The 26720-nt window shown below is 43.8% G+C and overlaps 1 protein-coding gene across 1 annotated transcript in view; it reads left to right on the top strand.

Moving 5' to 3' along the window:
* CLASP1 (cytoplasmic linker associated protein 1) overlaps positions 1-26720 on the top strand; it is a 262476-nt gene that overhangs the window by 212267 nt on the left and 23489 nt on the right. The window contains exons 30-35 of the mRNA XM_040619053.1: positions 6305-6448; positions 7235-7341; positions 16098-16248; positions 20378-20624; positions 23129-23319; positions 25097-25225. Of these exons, the coding sequence (XP_040474987.1) occupies positions 6305-6448; positions 7235-7341; positions 16098-16248; positions 20378-20624; positions 23129-23319; positions 25097-25225 (969 nt within the window). The remainder of the gene's footprint in view (positions 1-6304; positions 6449-7234; positions 7342-16097; positions 16249-20377; positions 20625-23128; positions 23320-25096; positions 25226-26720) is intronic.

Below are 26720 nucleotides of genomic sequence, written 5' to 3'. Positions count from 1 at the left end.
TGAGTTCAAACCCAGGTTCTGGGTCAGTAATCCTGATCTTCAGAAAATTTCGAGGGCGTTGTTACAGCAATAGTTCTCAGTCCTGGCTGCAATCAAAATCAACCTCAATTCCTGGGCTCTACCCCAGGTAATTTGACTTAATTGATACAAAGTGTGGATAGTGTTTTGGGTCTCACTGGCTCTTGGCTGATTTTTAGTGCACAGAGTTGAGACCCATTGTTTTAGACCATTACCCTGGGGTTAAACCTCAAGACATACAGACTGTTGCCACTAATTCTCTTGGTCCCAGCCTACGTCTTCAGGATCTTCAGGAGTAGGGCTGGACTTGCTCCTCCCCAGTGCCTTCCCACCTCCCTATATCCACTCACCCGGTATACTCAGCACCGAGCACAATACCTGTTGGAACACAGTAGACATTTAGTAAATATTTTTAATGACTTAATGAATGACACATGTGCAAAGAGAAATGCTCTCATTTTAAGTAGCACGTCGAAGCCGTCATTTCAAAACCATAGTGTTGAAGGCGACCTGTTTTGACCTCTGTATTAGTTTTCTGTTGGATACCAAATCACCACAGACTTAGCAGCTTGAAACTACACAAATTTATTATGTTGTAATTTCTGAGACATGGTCTCTGGGTCCTCTGCTTTAAGGTCATAACAGACGGAAATCAAGGTGTTGTCTGGGTTTTTGGTCTCATCTGGCTCACTACTGCTCGGCTGAGTTCTGTTCCTTACAGAAGTGGGGCCGAGGTGCTTGTTTTCTTGCTGCCTGTCAGCAGGGGTGCTCTCAGAGAGGTTACTTGCCACCCCCTGCCTGCCCCATGGCCCTCTCTACAATGTGAGAGTTTGCTTTTTCAGAGCCAGCAAGAGAATAGTTGGGGGAAAAAAAATGTCCCCAGACTTCCAGGATTTGATGAAAAACCTTAATCTACACATCTAAGAGTATTAATTTTTTGCCAACAGTACTTCTGGGGAGTTTGCAGACATTATAATTCATTCTACAGAATCCTACTTGGGAAACTACTTTAAGCTGATAGAACTCTTGATTTGTTAACATTTTTAATATTTATTTTGTTTCCCTTCTCATCTCAGCATTTTGGGGTGTTTGATGTTGGAGAGAGAGGGGTGTTTACATATAAGATGTTTTGAAGAGGAGGGAAGAGGCACAGCCAAAACTAGAACACGAGCCAGTCAGCAATGGAGCGTGCTTAGGCCCAAACTGATGGGGACTAGCAGGAAAAGCCCCGCCCAGACCTTCATTGGCCCAGTTTATTCCCAAAGTAACCTTGTTGGTGTTAACGTATGGGAGCCCTGAATCGTCGTGTTGGCCATACTATACCTTTCTGAAGGCACTGTGTTTATGTTAAGATAATATAATGTGGGGCGCCCGGATGGCTCAGTTAAGCATCTGACTCTTGCTTTTGGTTCAGGTTGTGATCTCAGGGTCTTGAGATCGAGCCCCACATTGGATTCTGAGCTGAGCACGGAGTCTGATTGAGGTTCTCTCCCTCTCTCAAATAAATAAGTAAATCTTTTTCTTTTTTCTTTAAAGATAATATTATGTATTGACGGTAGGAAGTAGACCTTCGTTTGACTTTCGCTTCTGACACTCGTTGGTGTGGGATGGCACGATAACCTCTTAATTCCTGTTTGTTCTCTATAAAATGGGAATGATAATCCCTGTCTCAGGCTTCATTGGGAGGAATAATTGCTGTAGAGAAAAACATAGATAAATATGAGTTCATTTACGTTGCAGCCCATGCTCTTACTATTTGTTCAAGGGTGGTTTTGGTTTTGCTGCTGCTATTTGTGGAGCAAATGGAGAACCCAACTTTTTCCAGCATTAGGAAGACTTTTTTTTCCCCCATCAACCAAAGGGAATGTGGTAATGCAGCAGAATTTTTAATGGTATGTTTATATTTCAGGGTTCAGAATCCTTTGGGTTTGCTTATCATATATGATTTTTTGACATTTAGCACCTCCTTTGTCAGATGAGATAGAAGATTTAGCCCCCACACGTTGTTTTGAGGAATGCGGTAATTGAAAGCATGGCAAAGAAACCTAGAAAGTATAAAGATGCTGTTCCCTGGAGCAGGAAGGAGGGTAGAAGCCTTCACAAGTTGAAATTTCTAACTGAAAAAAATTTTTTTATTTTAATTTTTTTAGAGAGAGGGAGAGACTGAGGGAGAGAGAGACAGAGAGGAGGGGCAGAGGGAGAGAGAATCTTATGACCCTTGAGATTATGACCTGAGCCAAAATCAAGAGTTGGATGCTTAACCAACTATGCCACCCAGGCGCCCCTCTAACTGAAAAATTTTCAAGTCTGATTATAGGTAGGCAGCATGGCCTAGCCACAAAACTTTTACCATCAGACAGGATTTGAAGCTCAACTTGACTGTGACTGGCTCTTTCAAGAAACGAGTTGACCTTTTTGATCTCATTTTGACCCTTTCATTGCATAAGGCAAGAGTGCTACTACTGCTGGCAAGGATTATGGTTATTACGCACCTAGCAAATGATAGAGGTTTGAAACTGGTCATTACTGTTGTTATTCTTCCTATTCTTAGCTGTTAGGATTATATATACTTAGGTGACTTTGTAAAAGAAGCCAAATACTTTCACAGCTTACAAAGAACCCTGGTTTAAGCACTTGCTTCTTCTCTCATTAAATCCTACCGCCTTTCCTGTTTGTCAGTCCCCGCTTCAGCGTAGTCGAGTAGGTGAGGATTTCCCCACTAGGTCAGCTTCCACCTGCTCTGGGCCTGGAGAAGGAAACTTGGAAGAAAATTGTAAACAGGTAGATTTTAAACTATGTACTAATTTAAAAAAAGACACTTCACTGCTTGCCTTTCAGATGATTAATACTGATTACCCTTGTCAAGACACTGAAAAGATTTTGAAGAAACCTAAAATTCGTATAATACTATGTGAGCGTGTGTGTGTATGTGTGTGTGTGTGTGTAAATGTTTGTGTTTTAACGTGCTTTATGATTAACTCCCTGCCCAAAGAAATAGCTTTGTTGAGTGTAGACCTCTACCATACTTAGCAGAGTAGTGAAGGAGAGATACTAAATAAGAAATGTCTGAAGGTTTTGAGATACCCTTTCTTTGGTGATTTTCTGAAGCAACTTTAAGGACAATCCGGAGGGAGCAGTAATTATTTAATAAATTAGAAAACTTTTCCTCCCCAAGTTTGAGTTTTCCCCAATTAATACCAGTGGTAAAGCATTTGTCGAAGCTTTCTTAATCTCCTGTCTCAAAGAATTCTTTTCTGCTTTCAAAGCAGTTGATAGCACTGGGAGTTCTTTCCACACAGTGGCAGTGAGATTCGAAGGACCTTTTTCCCCTCACCTACAAAATTCTCCTGTAAGGGTATGAGTGGGGATCCTTTCCTTGTAAGCTGCCATTTGATCTTGGAAGTCAGTGACCCTAGAGTTGTCCATTAGAAAAAGTCAGCAGCAGGGGCGCCTGGGTAGCGCAGTCGTTAAGCCTCTGCCTTCGGCTCAGGGCGTGATCCCGGCGTTCAGGGATCGAGTCCCACATTGGGCTCCTCCGCTGGGAGCCTGCTTCTTCCCCTCCCACTCCCCTGCTGTGTTCTCTCTCTCGCTGGCTGTCACATAAATAAATAAAATCTTTAAAGAAAAAAAAAAAAAGAAAAAGTCAGCAGCAGCCTTGAGTGCTTTGTCTGGCTGTTTACTGGCCCTGCCTCTTGTGAAAGGCAGGAGTTCAGTGATGGGACAAGAGTGGCGTACTCTACTCTTTGATTCATTATTGCACATGAGCTACGCTCCAGGCTTTTTTTAAATGAATCTCTCCAATTCTTCCCCATATTTGGAATTACTACGTTAAAGAGAGTGTATTGATGGTAATGATAACTATAACCCAGTTTTCTCCCTTGCTTGGATTCTAGTATTCTGACTTCTCACTAAGAGGGTTGTAGATAAAATATTTTAGGACCATAGCGGTCTCATTCTTTTTAAAACAGTGACATAAAATATTTTTGAAAGAACATATTTAAGTCATACTTTCTATCCATATCTGGAGCTTGGCCATCATTAGAAAGGGTTTTACTTTGAAAACAGCTTTAAACCAAAGCATGTCTTTTGAAGGCTATATAAAATCATTTACATTTTATATTTTGGAAAATGTAAAAATAAATTATATCCATTTATATGTATAAGTCACCGCAAATGTACCGTCTTTCCAATTAGCTATATTTTCAAAATTCCCCATCTTCCTGTTTGATTTCTTATCAAAATTCGATGTTAAGGTTATTGAAAGAGAAGTTTCTTTAAAGGGCCAGAAGTTAAAGTCTGCTGCACCTTCTTTTCCCACATGACTAAGAGTCCTTAATAGCAGGTAGCCATGAATTAGCACAATTTCTAAGCAGCCCTCTTGTTCCTAAAAGATCCCACTAATTTTATAATTTGCTTCATGAAAAACTTTAAGTTAGTTTGTGGTGTTGGATATACTGTCATTCTGGGAAGAAATGTGGTTTTTTAAGTAAAGACAGTGGCATATTTCACATAAAAATATACTTTACAAAAATATACATTTTATACTTTTCAAATGTCATTGTCAGTCATTAAAAAATAAGTCCGTAAGCTTTCTTACTAAATTGGTAACATTTTTTCTCCCTGCTAAAACTCAAGTCTGTTTCTTTCTGTCTCTCTGAAGTGCAGCTTTTTCTGCATGTATTTTTTTCCTAACATCTAATAAAATGGTTTTTTAAATGCACAGGTTACCTTGCATGAGTTTTGGAATTTGCTCCTATACAAATATACAGATCATGTTAATATATATTACAGTGGTGGTGAAATAGGTTCCTTCAGATAACTATTTAGAATGTTTCAGTAATGAAATGTAAAAATGTATATTTTAACACAATCAGTAGCTGTGTGTTTTGCCTCTGTTGTGAAAGCACACAGACCACTTGGGATTTAATTTGGATGGAAAGGCTACTAATGACTATATTTGGAGGTCAAGGGAAAAAAGGAAGGATACTTTTGTCCAGTGCTGTGCTTAATAAATGCTTTTGATATGTCTAAAAAAGTAGTTTTTGATGCTGTAAAAGACATTCTACTGATATTTTAAATTTCATAATTAATTTTTATTTTTGGTTAAATACATTTGGGTCTCTGAATTTTCTTTTTTTTCCTTCTCCAGACAAAAGTAATAGTTTTGCCTTACTGGATCCAGAATTAATTTTAACATTGTGAAAGCATTGAAATATTTTGTGGTATTTCTTTCCAGAGCATTTCTAAGCAAATATATGTTTCGTAATACCCTATATCATGGAAAAAATATATTCAGAATAACTGCAATCCTAAAATTGAGTGTTTTGAACAGATAAATGTATCCTTTCAGTCAGAAGATGTTCATAATGTGTTTTTCTTTCTTCTGACTCTCAGAAATTTCTAGGAAATGCCATTATTTAGCTAAGGTTTCTTTTGGCATAGCTTTTCTAAATCAAAACCCTAGGAACTCATTCCTCAGGCATTTTTAAGCCCAAAGTGCCTGCTGCTACTTAATACCATAGAAAGCACATAACTTGCTGGAGAAACCTGAGTTTCATTGGGCTGCTATTGCTTCAGCTAACTGCTTTCCCACCTTGCTGCCAGAGTGATCACCAGCAGCCCTGCAATATATTGTCTCAGTTAATAAAGAAAAGTAGAGCATGTGCCAAAACACAGAAGAGTACGTTTTTAATTTGTACCATAGAAGTCTGGTTTGCTTCCCATGGACTGCCTCCTCACTTCATAGGCGTAACAGTAGGAGTTCTCTGGGTGTATTTAAACTCTTTTTTAGAATTTCTTAGTCCCTCGGAGTAGGCTTGAGGAAAAGTGGTTGCTCAGATAACCCGTTGGCAGCTCATGGAGAACCTGTTCTCTCCAGGACGCACCTGGAGCCCTGTCCGGTTCCGACTCAGTAGAGTGAACCATCGCCCACCTTTTCATGTTCTTGGATTGCTTTATTTACGGATTTACCAGCTTTGTGCCTAGTGCTGGACAACACAGGAAAAGTCATTTATTACGAGCATGCTGTGGAAATCCAAGGCCAGGGTGTGAAGATGAAACTGGGGTGTATTTTCCAGATTGAAGTCAGGCTCTTTATAATTGATGATCTTATTCTCTCCAGATGCCTTTTGTTAGTGTTTTTATGACAAAGGCGTCCTCTTTGTTTTTTTTTTTTATTTATTTATTTTATTCATACAAAAACATTTTTGTAAAATAATTTTAATGAAAGTTTTGACCAAAAGATGCTATTGTCCATTACATGAATTAATAAGTGCTCTTTTTCCAGGCAGCACAAATTGTGCTGATCTCTCTGTTTGAATTGAACACTCCTGAATTTACCATGTTACTTGGTGCCTTGCCAAAAACATTCCAGGATGGTGCCACCAAACTCCTGCATAACCACCTCAAGAACGCTAGTAACACCAGTGTGGTGAGTGCTCGGTCACAGTTGGTACCCCTGTACCGATCATGACCTCTGCGAATCCCTGGGCTAGACGTGCTGTAATAGAATGGCCGGCTTTCTTGTTCCCTCTTAGTAGGTTGTGGGCATCTGGAGGGTGGGGGCCGTGTCTGATCCTGCCATATTCCCAATGAATGAGTGAACTTAGTATTTAAATATGGCCTTTTTCTTATGTGAGATTGTTCAGTTAAATTTTTACTTGGTCACTTAGTCCTTTATTCACTGAGTGACTTACTTTCTTCATATGTAAAGATAGAAGTGCTCAGTTTGTGTCTGTTACTCTAACACAGCTGACATCAGTCATTCAGCTTCCGGAATCCCTATGCGACAGTTACCCATTTTGGGTGTATGTGCACTTAAAGTTGGCCTTAATGATTCTTTAAAAAAAAAAAAAAAAAGTCACCCCAATTGCACCAGTTTTGCCCTTTTATTTACATGTGGGTTAAAAAGCTAAGGGTGGGCGCCTGGGTGGCGCAGTCAGTTGAGCGTCTGACTGGGTTTCAGCTCAGGTCGCGATGTCATGGTTGTGAGGTCGAGCCCCATGTCAGGCTCTGCGCTCAGCATGGAGTCAGCTTGGGATTCTCTTCCCTCTCCCTCTGCTCTTCCTGCTCGTGCTCTTGCTCTCAAAAATCAGTCAATCAGTCTTAAAAGAAAGAAAGAAAGAAAGAAAGAAAGAAAAGAAAACCTAAGGGAAAGGGGGCACTATAATCTGTGGTTAGCCCTTGAATAATGATGCTTATTCTGTTTTCACCCCAGGGCTCTCCGAGCAATACAATTGGCCGGACACCCTCCCGACACACCAGCAGCAGGACCAGCCCCCTGACCTCACCCACCAACTGTTCCCATGGGGGCCTATCTCCCAGGTAATGCCATTTCAACAAAAGTGAAGGAACTAAAGCACCCCGGTGTCTGTCCAGCCTATTTCTAGGTTTTTAGACCAAGCTTATTAATACCAAAAAATGGATGGGAATCAGGAGACCGTGGGTTCTAGTCCTCACCCAAATCTTAACTGTATAATCTTGGGCAAAGCAGTTGACTTCTATGATGAAGTGGCCAATTTGTGCTGAATATTCTTGAAGATTCTTCGGTTCTGAGCACTCCCTGGTAACTTAAAATTTTAAGACTAAATTTACATTTAGTACTGTTTCACATAGAAACGATTTAGAAATGCATCACGTGTTCTGTAAGTGCTAGGAGCACCTGAAGGTATTTGTCATCTAAGTAAATTCCCTGCAGTCAGTCTGCACATAGCCTGGGGCATAGTTGCTATCATCATGGGCTCAGTGAGGTCTGAAGCAGAGTGCTGCTCTGGAGAGGTATTAAGGACCTGAGAACTAAAATTGGATCAGCATTTTCAGACTTTTCGTTGGGACCATGCAAACATTGGTCTTAGAGAGTCTGAGACAGTGACTTAAAATAAGAAAAATGCTTTGTCTCGGGATCTTGAGGCTTCTCCATCTGCCCAGAGCCCTTGGAAGTCTCTGCATGGTGGCTTTAGTGAGCCCCTAGCATGTGTTGGAGTCTGCCATGGCCTCACATAGAATAGTGGCCCTAGAGGCCAGACTTCTTAGCGCCCGGACCTGTGAGGGTCATACATCCTGTGTTTGTCTACAAGAAGTCCAGATCTTTGCATTCCCTGGCCACAAGGATCAAGGGGCTGTTCTTAAGGGTTGTTGACACCAAGATGATAAGAAAATACCAGAAGTACTGCCATCTTCCCTTTAAAGATTACCTCTTTGGTAGGAAAATATCAAAATATAAATGCCTTTAAATTTGTTTTAGATTTTTAAATGATCAAAAATCTTCCCAAATCTTCCATCCTTACAAATAAATTTCTCTTTAGTTCTTCAGGTTGTCATATGAATATTTGGAACATATCAAATTTGTATTTTTCTCTTGGTGAAACAAAATATTTTATATACTTATAGTATGCTACTGTTTATATTGCCTTATTTCTAATCCGCCCTAAATCCCCCTGATACTGTGTTTAGGTAGAATGAAGAATGATGTCACGTCTCCAGGTTTGGTCTGTGTTGTCGTGATTTTAGCAGGCTGTTACAATTAGATAGTTGAGATGAGAAACAAATGAAAATATGTCTGACTTTCCCCAGGTGTGACTGAGGCTCAGCCAACTATTTTTTTTGTGTTAATATCTGTATCTAAAGTATATGACTTGTCTTAAATGAACAGGGTCCAGCATTAACAGTAAAATCAGAGTTCTCTTTCTTGGGGTGGAGGGCAGGGGCAGGATTTTGTGGAAAACTTGAATTCTCTGTAAATGGTTGCTTTTGTCTAGAAGTAATACTTCTGCACCATTAATTAGAAAATCTGCTCTTCCATCATACACACTTCTTATCTGTTATTTCATTATTAGGATAGCACATTCCTTAGGTAATAAGCAAAAGGTAAAACTCAGGTGTTTTGTTATTCTGTATGCTGCTAGTCTAAGTAAAAGACTGGTGAAGGCCACTAGTGTAATGCATCAGAGCCAAGAATTGGCTCGGTATTAATCTCCATGGATCCCCAGATTATTAAAAAATTTCTTTTTCCAAGTCCCCATTTATTTTTAGTTGGCCTGGTTTTCATTTTTACTGTCAGGGTTGCCGGTCGGTGGAAGAAATGAAGAGGTTTATTTCAATATTAATACCATTCTCAAGATAAGGCCAAATGTGACCTAAATATTTTCTTGCTAACAAGTTCCGCTTTAGGGAATTATTTAATTGTGTGGTCTCTTTATTTTTTAAACAAATGTGCCCTTAGTCAGGGCATACCTAGCCAGATGGCCTTAGTCAACAACTTAATTAAACTCAGTAGAAGTGATTTTTCTCACAACTAAAACTGTCCAGAAGTAGGAAAAATGGCCTCCTGTCATTATATCACTGGGAATAGGCCACATACTTTCTCCAGGAAAATTATAAAAGCTATGAATTACTGCATTAAATGGGAGAATGGACTAGGTTACCCCATTCCTGAGGAGATGATAGACAAGTTCTACCACATATAATCTCAGACGTTTTTCTGAGCAGTGCTCTTGAAGCATTTACTTTCTGTGAGCTGCCATTCTCTCGAATCATCTTAAACATACGATGTTAGCTCTTTTTTCTTAAGGGGAAAAGTTGTTACCAGTTATTTGTTTTCAACCTAATTTTTTTGGTATCAAAACAAACTAGTATTTTTTTAGTCCAGAAATTCTACACATGGTGTGTTAATAAGGAAATATTCTAGAATGATGAGCAGATCTAATTTGATAGTTAAAAAAAAAAAAAAAGCCCTAGTGAGGAAGTTGTTTTTATAAACCCAGTAGTCTTAGAGAAAATCATGAAGCTAGCATGTTAAACCTTTGTGAAACATTCCATTTATTGCTTTTTGTGTGTGTGTGTGTGAGGGAAGACTTACTCCTTATTCCCAGCTAGTAAACAAATACTACTGGGTATTGAGAGAGGAGATTTGTAACCTGGAGTTTTTCATCATTAAATACATATATATTTTTTAGCTCGTTTTGCCCAGCGTGATTTGTGTTAAATGAACAGCAGAGTTGCAAAGGGGCTTCGGAGATCATGTCATGTCCATTCCCTTTGAGATCAGAAAGTAGACGACAGTCCTCCGCCCACCCCGCCATCTGCTGTACATTCTTGGCAAACGTGTTGTAGAGCAGAATGACACTAAATAGATAGCTACCCCTAGGAATAAAGAACAGTTTTAGGTGGATTTTGCAGTCCATTGCATCAGAGGGTCAAGATTTCCCATAGCAGCAAAGTGGGGATTAACTTCGAGACCCAGCCTCCCATAGACGGTGGAGGTGGTGGTGCACCTGCCTTGTGCTCTGCCTGTTAGCAGAGCTCCAGCCGAGATGGTCACCCTTGTTCCTCCTGTAACCTCCACCCCGACTTAGTGTGGGACTCAGAGAAGGTCTGTGGGCCCTCGTATGCCGTGGTGACCTCTCATCTCCACGCTGACTGACCTTACACAATGAGACCACAGCTGACTTTGGCAGAGACTCGCTTGGGACCGTGATTGCCAGCCTCAGGCAGTGCTGCTCCCTGGGAACGTGGTCTCTGATGCCACAGCTCCACCCTGGGCCTCAGGTCACGTTTCCTGCCAGGTCTGCTCATGCCTCTCCCAGTGGCTGTGGCTCTTCTGAATTGCAGCAGCTGTTGGAACTGTCCATCAGGGCCTCTGCAGGCCCAGGCCACTAAGTGACATTTACGAAGTGAGGAGGGATGCCTGTGTTCTCAAATAAGTTTTATTTCTCATATTAGGTGATATGAGTAGGGGAATTAGGTTTTTTTGAGACCTGGCGCTCTAGCCCTCCAGTGGTGCTGTTACTTTTTCAGAAGGAAATTGCTAGTGGCACCCTCTGAACTCCCATCTGATTGGGTCCCCAGCCTCAGGGAGCACATCGTCCCCGCTTGAGTGCTGTGGTCAGAGAGGCATGTTCTCTGAGTCTTCCTGCTGTAGTCCTTTGGGTCCCGTTTGAATTAAGGCTCGAAATTCCTTCTTTGGCTCTTTGTAAAACAATTGGTTGCATTATCTGAAACTGAACATCCATGCATATTTGTGTGGAAGTACTTGGAATGTCCTTCCCGGTGCAGACACACACACACACAAACACACACTCACACTCACACACTCTTACACTTGGAATCTCATGGTTTAAAAATGTAACACATGATCAAGAGGGGAAGGAATAAAGCAGCCTTATTGAGGGCCAAACTGTAAAACAAATTTTGTTCATTTTCTCTGTGTGGTGAAGTATAAGTTTTGTTCCAGTTAACTTTGCCAGAGCTTGGTCAAGGAAAGAGGAGACTGGAAGACACTTCGGAGGTAGTGTCTCCCAGTCCCCTCTCCCCTCCCCTCCCCGTTGCCTTGTTTTGTCTCTCTCTGACTCTCCTCTTCTGATCACTGCAGTCGGTTGTGGGGTTGGAGTGCCGATGGCCTATCGAAGCACCCACCTCCCTTTTCTCAGCCCAACTCCATTCCCACCGCTCCCTCCCACAAGACTCTCAGGCGCTCTTACTCTCCCAGGTAACAAGCTACCTGTTAACCTTGTCTGAGGTGTCACAATATTATTGCATTTCCAGGGTCGTCTCAGGTCTTTCGGAAAGCCTTTGGCTTAGACGAGCCGGAGTAGAGCCTTGGTGAGAAGTGTGAGCGGGTGCGCGATCTCTGTCCACCTGCATGAGCACAGCTCCTGCTGTGTCACAAGGACAGAGGACCGTTCATCAGCTGACCCACTGTAGCAAGCCTTCTGGCCCAGGCAGAGCTGAGCCCCCCAAGGGGGCTGGGGCAGTGCCCTGAAGTCGAGGCGGGCGAGAGGGGCATGGTTTCCTTTGTATTCTTCTCAGAAGGACAAGGCAGTCCCTCTCAGAAGCAAGTGAGACCTGCCGTTTCCCAGACCGTACCTGTAGCGTTCAGTCCTGCTGTTGCCGATGTGGGCTGATTTCTTGCGTAATGTACTGCCCTGCGTGAGAGTCAGAGGACACAGGCCCTGAAGGGAAGCCCCAAGAGGTGTGTTCTCTGCTGCATCTCACTGGCATGCCCTGCCTCCAGGCAGGAGAGCAGTCGGGATTCGCACAAGCCCCTGGTTGAAGACGATGAGGTTAATGAGTCTAGAAGGGATTCGCACAAGCCCCTGGTTGAAGGTGATGAGGTTAATGAGTCTAGAAGGGATTCGCACAAGCCCCTGGTTGAAGGCGATGAGGTTAATGAGTCTAGAAGAAGGGGTGGGGCTTCCTTCAGATTTAAAACAGATGGTAAATCGGTGAGACAAAGTAGGGTCCACGGATTTCTACAGATACCTGTTTGAGGGTCCCTTAGGGGATTATTTTAAAGGTCCAAAGATCCGAGGACCCCTTCCCTGGAAGTCTGTAATCGCACGAGCCTGGGACCGTCCAGCTGTCTTCGTGCTGTGTAGGATGTTTGTACCCGCTAATAGGATAGGGTAAAAACAAAACCGAAAAAGGTCTGTGATTCTGAATGCCTCATAGCTTTTGCACAGATTTACATTCCTATTTTGTGTCCTCAACTCAGTGGAGCTGTACGTTATTAATATAGTCAGCTAAATGTTTTAACAGCATCTTTCTTTGGAAACTCTTAGAGCTTTAAAAGTAACTGCTCAGGTGTACAGAGAATCCTGTAATGACTGTTTCTAGATACACAAGGTTAGGGCAAGGACACAGGAATATAGTGACAGCTGCTGTCGTCAGTGTTAATAAGGCATGTCACCATACCTAAACTATTTTTTTTAAAGATTAGCCATACTTCAAAGTAGAAGTCCCATTTATTGCCTGTGTTCCAGTACACTGACCTGTGTGCCCTAATGGGCACTAAGCTTCACCCCCAGCCACTCTTTCCCATCCAGCCATCAAGACCCCCTCTGATGGGCACCTCGTTTCCAGAATCATCTTTCACACGTGCACAATAGCACAGCTAATGCTAGTAAGTACCCATAACTTCTGTTGACCATCGGATGGAGAGAGCGTTGACAAGAGACTTTTACATTTAGAAAAACCCATCAGTTACCTACAAATAAGAGGAAATCCTTGTCTCTTTGCTTTCTGCCAAAACCGTATTGATTGCATGACAAGGAATGATTATATATCCTCATTCCATTCCTGGTATCTTTTCCCTTCAAAATGACAAAGAGGAAAATCTCAGAAGGCAAACTTCCTGTCTCTCCTGTCCGCATTCTTGGAGACCTGACCCATGCACCTCCCTGTCCACGATATGGATCCTTTACAACAGGGCAGGGTCAGAGTTCTATTCTGCCTCCGAATTGGATGATGTGGCCTGACCTTGCGTCGGTGACTATTGACCGATTGAGCAACTCTTCCTAATCTAAAGAATCCTAAGGAAACCTTTCTGGGGTCTAATCGCAGTATTTACAGAAGACCAGGAGCTGACCTTTAACCTAGAGGATTATGTCTCTGAGCTAAAACAAGACAGAGTATGGGGGCAGGTGACAGACCAGGGTGTACCTAAGCAAGCCTCTTCTGATAGGTAAAGCCGCCCCGTCCCTCTTGCCGTGCTCCCTTACGTTCTGCCGGCCAGGACCATGGCATCTTTGATTCCCCAGTGACCGCTCTCATGGGAATTTCCTTTTTTACCCCTACAAAATGAGGGCTCATAGGCATTGATTTGGGGGGGGGGGGAAGCCAAAACAAGAACTAGCAAAGAACGTAGCATTACCTGTTTCCTGTTAGAGAAAAACGATGCTTTCCCTCACCTAGAGCTCACAGTTTTAGCTTCATACCAAGGAGATACTTCAGACCTCAAGCTAGTGAGTCCAAAAGAAGTGTCAGCACAGATTGTACTTGGCCATGCATGTGTACTCCTAATTATTCATTGAAAGTAAGAAGGAGGAACATTAACTGGCAGGATCCTTTTAGTATTTTGGAAAGAGGCTACTTGTAATGCTGAAGTTCTGTGTACTGAAGTGAAATATTTTAAGACCACTCAGGTTACAAATAATAAGATAAATTATGTGAAAGCGAATGTTATCTGAAGCGACATATGGAAAATAATATTGTGACATCCCTTAAAAAGCTGAACGTTCCGCCAGACTTCCTCTTGTCCATCTGTCATTCTTTCTGTTTTTTTTTTCCTTTTGCATGGGCTATGCTTTTATTTTTGGTTGCTGTGATTAAAAGTATTTTAAGGCATCTTTTTACATCTTGTATGCATATTTTTTTGTTTGAGTCATATTCAGTTTTTATATATAAAAAATAGTGTACTGGCCAGATGTATAAATGCCTTTGTTCCCACATAAGTGGTATTGTGGTGTTAGAAAGGAGGGGCTGGGAGCCCCTGTGCTCCTCGTGCTTTCTTCACATTAAAGGGATGTTGCCTCATGGACAGATAACCTTATGAACTTAGCAGGGGTTGAAGTCTTGAATCCTGTTCAAGTGTTTTATTCTACCTCCTGTCAGTATATACATGGAATTTTAGCTGTAAACGTGTTCGTTCACATTTCTTTTGTGTTTGATGCCAGAGCCAGTCTTTGAGTTGGCGTGTATTTTTGTGAACTCTCCAAGTACAGTTGGAGTATGGATTTTCTTTCATTCATCAGAAAAGAAGAATGGGTTCTATCTGGGCGAGTGTTGCAATTTTAGGTAAATAGCTCCCATCTCTGAAGGGTGAGTTCAGATGCTGTGCCCCAGCAGAACCTATCCAGCCTTGGAAAACACTTGGATCATTACAACCTTGAGCCAGTAGAGGTCTGGCTACTCCCAAGTGAGAACTGTCCAAGTCTTGTCCTGCTCATCTGCCCAGACCTTTAAAAAAAGAGAAGAAAAGGTGGGGAGCTGTGGGCTTCGTCAATATTACTTGTTTTTAAGCTGCAGGAATCTTAACCACTTGTGAGAGCGTGCAGGATTGGTTGTGTTGTCCGGAGGAAAGGTTCCTGGCCGCGAGTGTCTAGGTTCAGTTCCTTCTCTTGAAGATGGNNNNAGTGCTTTTCTTTAGTCTTTAATAGTGTTGTCGAATGCTTACTTGTATACGGCCAAGGACTCTTTGACTGTCCCCTAGCCATCCTCAGGATAGCTCAAGACTTCCTGTAAGTTCAATTAGACCGACTCATCTGATCGTCTCTTGACATTTTCTTGAAACAAGTGACACTTAAACTAACGTGGGTTTTTTGACTTGCCCTTGGTCGACTGTCACTTCTTGTCTTGCTTTCTTGATGCTGTGCTTTATGCTGTGCTTGTCTGTGATATTCTTGGTGAGGGACCGTGGTGGGTTTTGTTCTCAGGACCCACTTCAGTGCACTTTTCAGCCCTCTAAAGGCTGCTTGTTGACACACTGCATTACACCCGAAGGCTGTGTGGGATTTCTGCTCTGTTTCGTGTTTCGCTCTGTGCAGCCAACTAAAGGAACAATAGTTGACATCACTTTTCTGTAAGGGACAAATATTTCTTGCTTTTTGAAATACTTTCAGACATCCATCTAGGAATGTGACTCTCCTCTGTATAAGATCTGTTTTTATTATAAAACACATAAACATAAGCATGTTGGAAGAGTTGGTATTCACGGCAGGCCCCTGGGTTAGATGGCATGAGAGATGGTCGGGAGCCCTTCGGTAGGGTGGATCTGACTTGGAATCGTTTTTGGATGTAGGGTTTTATTTCACAAGTTTCCAGTCCTGGTAAGCGTAACCCCGTCTTGTGAGGTCATTTGCTTTGTCCTCTGAAACTTGCGTGTAATACTAGCTTTAGTTTGAAACGCCCATTCCTCTTAATCTGTTTGTACATTTGAGACCAGTAACAACCAGACTCCTTGTTTCCATCTTCAAGATATGAAAGTTATTTTTCCACTTTCATTATCGTGCATTGTCACCAGTTGTCACCCTTTGAGTTCTTGCATTTTCGTGGTTTTTGCTGTTCCCCACTGGTTCTTACCGAGTGCCAATGTAATGTGTTTGGGGCCTGGTTTGACAAAGAACACAGATAATTGTCCAGTGGTGGCGCTCTAACAGAAGGTGTCTCCTTTTCATTCCAAGTCACCTACAGATAGAAAACTGTAATCACACCTTACTCCATAAACCATTGGAAGTAATTTACGCCCATATCTCAAATTTATTCATATGCTTCAGTCTAAGAAATACACTATTTTTGATCTTTAGCATGCTGGAGTATGATACAGAGAACCTGAACTCTGAAGAAATTTATAGTTCTCTGCGTGGAGTTACGGAAGCCATTGAAAAGTTTAGTTTTCGAAGCCAAGAGGATCTGAATGAGCCAATTAAACGAGATGGCAAGAAGGACTGTGATATTGTAAGTATCCCCGGGCTAGCCGAGACCGATACTTCGGTTAAGTGATATTTCTGAAGATTGATGACTGTGAATACTGAACTTCATCATTATTTTTATCTCGTAGTTAGAATATTATTTTAAGAGGCCCAAGGGAACTTTATAAAATTTTGAGTAACCCTTAGCTGTCTGTGAAAAATGTAAACTACCTTTTTCTCCCTTTGTTTGCTTTTGTGTATCCTGGACATATTTTTGTTCCTGTGACATGATAAAAATAATAGGCCTGAATTAGACACTATCGTGGCTTTCCGGGAGCTCTAGTCTCACACAGAGGCAGGCAGATCAGTGGGAAATCATTGTGCAACGGGGAGTGCTCAGGGCTCAGTACTGAAGAACACACTGGGCCAGTCTTGGGGCTCCTCAGGAAGGGACAGCGGGAGAGATGTTTGCAGCCTCGGAGCTGCATGAAGCAAAGGGTCAAAGGGAGTTTGGACAGATAGTAGGGGGGCCCTGTGAGAAAGCAGAGAGGTGGCAGTGGGCATGGCGTGATTTCCCTTTGCAGGTGGCTGACGGGGAGAGAGTGGGCGTATCGTGTTGGTGGTGAGGTTTGGGGAAGACTACAGCGGTTGGCTCAGGGAGGGCGCTCATACCCAAGGGACTTTTCCATCAGTGTCTTGATTTTACTCGGGTCACTGAAGAGTCTTTGAAGGATTTTTAAGCAGGGAAGTGGCATGGTCACACTTAGGTTTTAGAAAGATTGTTGTCACTCTGAGATGGAGAATGACTCTGGAGGAATAGAGTTGGGTAGGGCATGAGCTGAAATACTGGAGTCAGAAATCTCTGCCTAGGACTCTTAAGTGCTGGAGCAGTTCAGTGAGCTAATATCCTAGAAGGAGAGGAAAAAATGTATGTCAGCCCCTTTGGAACATAGTGAATTCAGTTTTGAATATATGTGACTTGAGGAACCTGTGGAATATCTGAGCATATGTATCCCATAGGCCTTTGCAGATACCAGTCTGGAGTTTAGGCTGGCTGTTCACACTGGGGATAGAGATTTGAGAGGCACTGACTAGTTGCTTTGATAACTAAAAAGTGAGTGAAATCAACCAAGTAAAGGGTAAGGAAAATCCTAAGGAGCATCAACACTAAGAGAAAGACGGAAGAAAGGGAGTTGGAAGAAAAGCTACTGGTTATTGTGTGGGAGACCAGGATAGTGTGGTGTCAGAGAATTTAAGGGAAACTTTTGGGAAGGACATTCTGGCCAAAGACCGGGATCAGTAAGATGTGGAGTGAAAGGACTCCATTGGATTTTTTTTTCTATCTGCATTAAATACGATGAAATGGAAATTGAATTGTTGAACAGCTTCGAAATTCAACAACTTAGCTGCTTGATGACCAGAGTGTTAGCGAAGAAGCTGGAGTGAATATAAAAATGCATTAAGTGGAAAGATTTGGGAACCAGTATGTCTCTTTGGCTTGATAAGTGACATCCGTAAAGATTCATCCATAAGGTTGAATGTCAGATCCACTGGGAAGACGATTCCTAAAAGCAGAGCTGAAAACATTCAACGTGTGGGAGAAAGTCCATCCTGAATGAGTGATTACAGAAATACAGTAAACATAACTTTGAGGTTCCACTTTACTTCTGAATTGTTCCACTTTGTTTCAAGTAGAAATTAATATATTTAATGCTAGAAAGGATGTAAGGAACTAGTATAATATTGGTGTAATGGGAACTTGATACAGTTGCTTTGGAGCTTAGTAAATTATATTTAGCATAAGTGATTGTTTTTTTGAAGAGGTAAAGTGCTTGAGCAGTGGTTGGAGGGGCGTAGATAGGGGGTAAAGGGGCAGAGGGAGAGAGAGAATCTGAAGCATGCTCCACGCTCAGCTCGGAGCCCAAGATGGGGCTTGATCTCATGACACTGAGATCATGACCTAAGCCAAAACCAAGAGTCAGACACTTAACCGACGGAGCCACCCAGGTGCCCCTCGGCATAAGTGATATCACGTTAAGTTTCATGTCCTTTATCCAATAATCTAACTTTTGGCAATCTACGCTAAATAACAAACTCAGCAAAAGGAAAGAAAGTTATTACTTACAGTGTAGTTTATCTCAGCATTATCTATAACAAAAACCAGAAACATTAAGAAAGGAGGGGGAATAGTGGAAGGGGAATAGTTGAGTAAATCTTATTAGAACACAAATGGGAATGATGTGAGTAAACATTGTGGTTACAAACACTATTTACATGGGACATTCTTACACTGCGAGGAGAACAAAATACATGGGAGTGTGTACTCTGTGATTCCCACTCTGCACAATCTGTGGGAAGAGAAGAATGGGGATAATACGCAAGTTTAAAAAGCAAGATCTTTTGTTTTGGTTTTTGTTAAAAGTGATTAGAATTAAGATAGTTTAGCTTTATTTTTAAAATGTCTGAAGTTTTTAAACCCTTTCTCCTTTTCTAAGTTCGTTCATTATAATAATACGTGTTTTACTTTGAGAAGAGAGTTACAAGGAGAAAAAAATTAAATCTTGCATGAATCATCTTCCTACCATGAGAAAAGCCCACAGTCTTATTTTGTTCAGGTCTAGCCATGTATTATATATCCTTTTGACATCTTAACAGTTAGCAAAAAATCTTTTTTGGTGGTGTTAAAAACCAGATCCGTCCCAGCAGTTCCACTAGGTGTATGTCCAAAAGAATTAAAAGAAGGGGCCGGAACAGACACTTGCACCCCAGTGTCCGTAATAGCTTCCTTCGTGGTAACCGAACAGTAGAGAAGCAGCCAAGTGTCCAACAGATAAATGGATAAACAGAATGTGATATATGCATCCAGTGGAGTATAATTCAGCCATAAAAAGCAATGTAATATTCACACACGTTACAACATGAATGAACCTTGATTAGGTAAAGTGAAATAATCCAGACACAGACAGATGCTGTATGAATCCACTTAACATGAGGTACCTCGAGTAGTCAGATTCAGAGACAGAAAGTAGAATAGAGGTGCCCAGGGCCAGGAGGGGCGGGGAGTTATTATTTAATGGGTATAGAATTTTAGTTGGGGAAGATGAAAAGGTTTGCCCAACATATAATGTAGTCGTCATGGTCATACAACATTGCCACTATCTTTAATGTCACTGCATTGTACACCTACGTATTAAATGATTAAAGTGATCTATGTAAATTTTGCCACAATTTTAAACTGGCTTTTTTTTTTGGGGGGGGGGGCCACAATTTTAAAAGATGCATAAGCACAAAGTGAAAGAGCTGTCTCTTGTCAGCAGCACAAGTCAAACACATGGCACAGCAAACACCAGTGTGGTTCAGGTGCCTGGAGATGGCTCTGCCATCGTTAGAGTCAGATGGTGGGGGTGAGGAAAGTGAGGGTGTTCTTTGTTCCCACGCTCGCTTGGTTATAGTGCCGTCCTGCAAAGGGAGCCAGACAGGCTGGTGCTCCTCAGGAGAGAGGACCCCGTGGGAGGGAGGCGGGAGTCAGGAACATGACACAAGGCCAAAGGACACCAGGGGTTTAATTTGTTAAGGACAAGTCTCAGAATATATTAGGAAGAAAAAGTTTCAGAAAATAGCAACAAAGCCTATTCTCTGACCCAGCATAAAGCCCAGCTGAGAGTCACAGGTGTCCAAAGGTTGATCTGCTTCTCAGATGCAGAGTTCTCCGTTGCTAGAAACGAGTGAGCATTGTTGAGCTCTGGGGGAGTATATACAAGGATAGATCTCCTGGGTGGTTGGGCTGCTTTAGATCTCGTGGTGGTGATCGGGGGAGCGTCCAGCATTGGTATTGTGCCAAGGCGTCACTGAGAAAACCCTGCTGTTCTTGAAGAAAGTGGTGCGAGGCAGTGCCGGCACACGAGATTGCTGGAGGAATGTTTGAGTACAAGTCACCACCAAGAACAAAGTAAAACAGCCTTTACGTGTAGATGAGTGAATGACAGGGTGAAAGAGTAAGCGTATTTGGTTCCCGTTAAGGTAGTTTATGAATTAAATGTTAGTAGATTGAAATCCTAGGAACTATCCTTATGTCAGTGCCCAGATTTCAAGTGTGAAATCTGGCTCTCCTAATACTTCTGAAAAGTTACAGAGTTTGTTAAAAGTCCTAAAAAGGAACCAATTGTGTGCTGCAGGTGTCTCGTGATGGTGGAGTTGCCTCACCTGCCACTGAGGGCCGGGGAGGCAGCGATGTGGTGGAAGGAGGCAGAACAGCTCTGGATAACAAGACGTCCCTCCTCAATACCCAGCCTCCCCGCGCCTTCCCAGGGCCGCGGGTGCGAGACTACAATCCGTACCCCTACTCCGACACTATCAACACCTATGACAAGACAGCCCTGAAGGAGGCCGTGTTTGATGATGACATGGAGCAGCTTCGAGATGGTTCGTCTTTCTTTGCTTGATTCCCCCACCCCCACCCCCTCCACCCCTGCCGCATCCCAAAGTGCTTTCTGTGGGGCTTTCTCCTCTTGTCAGAGCAGCTCTGGGACGACAGGGCAAACCTTAAAGGACATACTGGGTCTGTTCTGACTAGGCACTTGCTCAGCAGCTGCTTACTGAGCTCCCACCACGTGCTTAGGCATGGAAGGCACAGCCGTGAGCGGAAGTGTGCACGGCGTCTGGCCTCCGGAAGCTTACAGCCGCCTCACAGAGGCCGTCATGAAATAGGAGTCACACAGCTCACTAAACTTGGAGCTGTGACACTGTGCAGCGAAGGCAGGTCAGCTGTGCCCATGAGAGAAGGCTTCCCCGAGGAGCCAGGGCCTGAGTGGAGGTCGGAAGCATGTGCTCCCTGCTATTGGGGAGCAAACGCGCCTGCCGTGCCCTCTCCCAGCCCTGAGCTGTGGGAGTATCATCCTGTAGCAGCCACTGAGAGGCTCCCTTCTTCTGTCACCAGCGCTTTAACCGGGTCTTCCTGGAGCTGCTTTGGGCTGACTTCTGTCCTGTAGTTTGGAGAGAGGGAATCTAGCATATTCTAAGCTCCTGGCGTTACCATGTGCTTGCTGCTTAATTCAGTGCTTTACCTGTATATCTAATGAGATAGAGGGGATTATTCCCATTTCACAGATCAGGAAAGTAAGGGTTTTTGGAAAGGTTAAATTACTTGTCCCAAGTATACTTGGCATGGAACAGAACTAGTCTGCTGTCTTGTTTTGTTTTCTGACACTTGTGTTAAGACCAGTGTCTATTACTGAGTAATAAGTGAGTCAAGTATGCATTGGTATGATGGTATTTTTATCAGGAACTTAATTGTTTCCTTTTCACCTGATTGTCATGTTCACTTAATAGTCATTTTTTAAAAAGTTATATACATATATATATATATATATATATACGCTTTGTTTCCAAGCCTTTTGTTTTGTGTTTTTATTTTGAATGGAGAATTAGAACCCTAAATTAGAACTCTAAACAGTTAGCATTCACTGTGTGTCATGAAATGTGTAGCTTGCTGGGGACAAGGAGGCAAAGGAAACACAGTCCCTGGCCTCAGAGAACTCAAGGCCTGTCAGGGAAAACAGACTTACCACAATGGCCCTGGAAAGAGGGGCATGCCACACTAGAGCAGATGCTGGTTTTAGCGGGGACACATAAGAAGGAAGACTGTGGGGCGCCTGGCTGGCTCCCTGACTCAGTTGGCAGAGCATGTGACTCTTAATCTCACAGTTGTGAGTTCAAGCCCCACGTTGGGTGTGGAGTCTACTTTTAAAAAGAAGAAGAAGGAGAAGGAGGAGGAGATCGGACAGTGATGGGATCCTAAGACAGCAGTGAAGTCCTTCAGCCGTTTGAAGGCACATGCCCTGGCTATTACTTGCTGATTACCGGTGGGTAGCAGTTCCGTAAATTCCCAAGGAATCCCAGTGTGTGTTTCCTGGGGCGTACACTAGTGGTGTGATGGTTATTATGAATTGCACTTTCGAGGAGTAGGGGGCTATTTCGTCTCTTTCCTCGCAGAATTGATCCGTCATTTAACTTAACCTGTTTGTAGGTCTCATTTAAGAGAGAACAGAGATTGGGGTGGGTGTTCGTTGATCACCAACTGTATAGTAAAAGGCTCAGAGAGAAAGGTGGGAATTCAGCGGGGAAAGATCGAGTTCTTTAACATTTCAAACTTCCTGTGTGTGTGTTCTCCTACCTTAGATGCTTTTAAAAAAGTACGCAAATACAAATATAAGTAATTTCTAATGATTTGTTTTTGCTCTTTCATCCTTATTATTGGAAGGGAATGTTCAGAGTTGAGGTCTCTTGAAAGAACCAGGGAAGAGAAAGGATGTCTTCCATGGTTGAAGTCTCTACAAGTAATTTTGCTAGTGATCTTGGCAAGTTTAGTCTATAAATAGTCCAATAGAATAGTCTAAACATCTTGATTAGTATTTGTTTGCTGTGCTGATTACTAAGCTCTGGACATTCGGGCAGGGAAGGGATGGATGTCAGAGGATCAGGTGTGACGGTGAGGAGGGCCCTGAGGAAAATGTGCGTGCTTCCCTGGGTGTGATTGCGGGAGGGGACTGTCCGGCGGTGGCCTGCCTTTGCGCTGCTGTGGTGGGGATAGACTTGGGGGAAAGAAGACCATCAAGGAGGGACTATTAGATGGTTCTTCCTGTTTGTCTGAAATAGGAGGGGGCAAAAGATGGTAAGGAAGGGTAAAGACGTTGATATCGGTACCTAATGCCTGTTCTCATATCTCTGTTTTCATAGTTGGGGAGGTGGCCTGCTGACGGTGTAGGGAGTGAGGTGGTTCAAAGCAGGGTCAGGACATGGCAGCAGGGACGGAGGAGAAGCTGCCTCTGGGAGAGCGGGGAGCCGACGGAGGGGAGCTGAGCGTCCCCAAGGGCGCGTCCCCAGCCGGGGCTTCCCTTGTGAGGTGACTTGTCTTGGTGTCTCTCCAGTGCCCATTGACCATTCTGACTTGGTGGCCGACCTTCTGAAAGAGCTGTCCAACCACAACGAGCGGGTGGAGGAACGGAAAGGCGCCCTGCTGGAGCTGCTCAAGATCACCCGGGAAGACAGCCTGGGCGTCTGGGAGGAGCACTTCAAGACCATTCTGCTCCTGCTGCTGGAGACGCTCGGGGACAAAGATGTGAGGCGCTTTCCTCGTCCTTCTGTCTCCCCCCTTCCCGGGGGAAGGGTTACTGCGTCCTGTTCTCCTTGAGTTTGGCCTCAGCTTTACTTTCTGTATAGTGCCTACTGTTTACGTCAAAACATTTTTCAGGTGTTTTCTGAGCACCAGTTAGTAAGGTCATGTTTTGGTGCTGAGACAGGCCCCATTCCTAGCTTATTATATGCTAGTTTTTTCTGTAATTGGTTTTGTAGGACCTGAGGGAAACTTGTTCCTGCTTCAGGTTACATTGTCTAACACAAAATTTCTTATGACTTTGTTAGCGTGGAATGTTTTTTTTACAATGAGCTTTTTTCTGTGCGAGTTTTATGTTTCATGTATAATTGAGAAAGAGACAAGTTCATTTTTTAAAAGGCCCTACTAGATGCTGCCTTCCATGAAGTTCCGTGTAGGTTCAGCCCTGCATATGTGAGCAGTTCCAGTCATCTTCTTTGGTTAAGCAACAAGTTCTAGAAGTGTGGGTTATTTTCTGTTATCTTCTATTGTTTATAAAATGAGCCCTCTTCACACTGTGACATTTAAATGTGGCCAGTGAGGCATTTGTGCCATGTCTGGTCTGTAATCCACACATGGCGCCACGTAGGTGACTCTGACAGAAGGAGTAACCTCGTCGGAGCCCTGCCCTCTCCTGTCTGTGCGCTGGTCCCTTATATGGAGACAGCAGTAAATGTTGGGAATTGTCTGAATTCTAGAAGTAAAAGTCCATCTCTGCACTGGGCTTTGTGTGGGCTGGCAGAAACAGCAATGAAGTGGGTGTGGTGAAGAGTTCAGGGGCAGGACTGGGTGGATTTGGAGGAAGCTCAACACAGCTCACGGTAAAAGTCACGCTCAGGGTCACATTGATGGTGACTTTGTTGGAAGATGGGTGCACATGGGGCTGGGGAGTGTCATGGGGACTGATTTCTTTCTGATGCTTCGGGTTAATGGTTTGGTACAGGAGTGAGTACAGATAGGAGGGCAGTGACAAAAGGGCAGTATTAACTTGCAACAGACTATCGGCTGCTGAAGCCCATCTGCTTGGTCAGGCGTTGTTGGGAGATGAAGTGATGTCATGTAGAGGGCAAGTGGATGGTGTGTTAGTGTGTGAACTGTACAGATGAGCGACGAAGAATCAGGATGTACTCTTTGGCTCTGTTTGGTGTAAACCCCATTTTCTTTTATTGAGATTAGGAGTCTGTTTGAAATGGCTTTCCTCCAAATGGTGAGACTCCGGCCCCAGACAGCTCGAGGCATGTACACATTCCCTTCCACTGTGATCTCACCACACAGAAGGTCGGGAGTAACGACAGGTCTGCGGCTCTTAGTCCGCCTTCTAACAGGTCATTTTGATGAGATGGTTAGATGCTTTTTACCTGTTCTTTTGTACATTTTATAGAAGGGTAATTTGCATATCTAAGCCTCAGGAAATCTGGAAATCCCCCCCAGGAGATAGATAATGAACTTAGATGTATCGTCCTCATTCGGTCTCATTTGGTCCTCATTTGGCTCATTCCAGAAATCTTCACCAGGTCCCTCTTAGATGCTGGGCCTTAGGAATGTCAGTAGGCACAGCACCTGCCTCCTGGAGCTGGCCCCTCAGCCTGTGCCACTTAAGCAGTGTGACCTGTGTCAGGGTGCTAGCAGGGTGCCAGGGAAGCGCAGGGCTGGGTGCTTGGCCCTGCCAGACACTGTTGGTTGGCATGTTCATTGAAGCACTGGGTAGTGTTTGCTAACGTCTTCCTCTCCTCTTGTACTCTAGCATTCCATCCGAGCGCTAGCATTGAGAGTTTTACGGGAAATTCTGAGAAACCAGCCAGCAAGATTTAAAAACTACGCCGAGCTGACCATTATGAAGACTCTGGAAGCCCATAAAGATTCCCATAAGGAGGTGAGCCAGGCCTCTGGCCTAGGAGTGCTGAGCACATGGGTCTGGGGGTGTACTGCGGATATGGGAAGAGATGAGTGTGGTTCACTGTGCGTCCTAAGACCGGGCGTTGCTCCCTTTGAGCTTGGCCCAGGCTCTGATACAGGGTGAAGATCCCACTGGTGGTGTGACGGCTGAGCCTAGGTGCAGTTGAGGGCCTGGTGCCACTTGGTTCCCGACTCCCTTTCCACCTGTACAGAAACTGACCTGTTCGCTGACCTGTCCCAGAGGGATTTCCCAAGTCAGTGGTTCCCATTGCTGTGGCCAAAAGAAGGGGTATAGGGGGTCTGCCATACCCTGGTGGCATTTGGCACCCACCAGACTGGTGTTGGGAGATTGAGGTTGGCTTGGGAGACACCTATATGCGAGTGCTGGCACCAGCTCTTCCTTGTTCCACAACTTCAGACAGGTTCTTTCAGCTTCCAAGTCTCAGTGTCCTTGTGTGTAAGATAGAGGTGGATACGGTCACAGTTTCTTGTGAGAATTAAATGAGACAGTCAGTGAGAGTTCCAGGCCTAGTACGTGTCGACAGAGGTGCTACCCCACGTCAGTCTTCCTATCTCTCCTGCCGTCTCGTCGTGCCGCTCTCTGCAAGATCCGGATGAATGCAGGCAGTCATGTCATGCCTCTCCTACTAGCTCCTGAACACGTAAAATGCTACAAAACTGTCCTGGCACCTCAGATGCCTCCCAGAGAGCCAGAAGGATGTGTTTCTGTGCCCTGCACACTTACAGCCAGCCTTGACTGGACACTTGGTAAATCCTCATCCACTGGCTTCCTGAATTGTCCAGCCCCCATGGCTCACCAGTCCTTTGAGTGTCTAGAGACCTACAGAGAAGAGTGGCTGGAGCTCTCCTAAATACAGGTGTCTCAGCAGCACCCTCCGATAGAAGGCACTGTGGAAGGTAGGGCTGTGTACTTAGAACTTCAGAAAACTTGAGTGGGTTTGACCCCCATGAGACATAACCCCTTGCTCAGTTCAGTCTCTCGGCTCCCATGTGACTCTCATGAGCACACTTACGGATTAAGGGAATTGCAGGGAGAGCAGTTCTTACATGTCTGCAAAAAGAATCCGGACCCTAAATCATGGTTTTTCTCTGTTTAGCAGTTACGTGGCTGCCAAGCAGTGACAGGTCTGGCCTCCTGAAATCTGTCCCACAATAGCAGACTCAGCAAGGGTCGGCGTCTCGTGCTCTGTCTAGGCATCTCCACCTGATGGTCCTAGCACATCCCAGGTTCATAAGGGATAGGTGTGTTTTCAGACGGATACTGTATACTTCCGAAATCTGGCTTGGGGTTTGATAGTGAAAACCACTCATGTTTGAACAGAACACTTTCCATTTACCATAACTCATTTAAAAAATGTGAGGACCTGGGGCGCCTGGGTGGCACAGCGGTTGAGCGTCTGCCTTCGGCTCAGGGTGTGATCCCAGCGTTATGGGATCGAGTTCCACATCAG

Source organism: Ursus maritimus, unplaced genomic scaffold, assembly GCF_017311325.1.
Source record: "Ursus maritimus isolate PB19 unplaced genomic scaffold, ASM1731132v1 scaffold_1, whole genome shotgun sequence".
Classification (NCBI taxonomy): Eukaryota; Metazoa; Chordata; class Mammalia; order Carnivora; family Ursidae; genus Ursus; species Ursus maritimus.
Note: the sequence above shows the minus strand (reverse complement) of the source record. Positions and strands in the feature narration are given on the sequence as shown.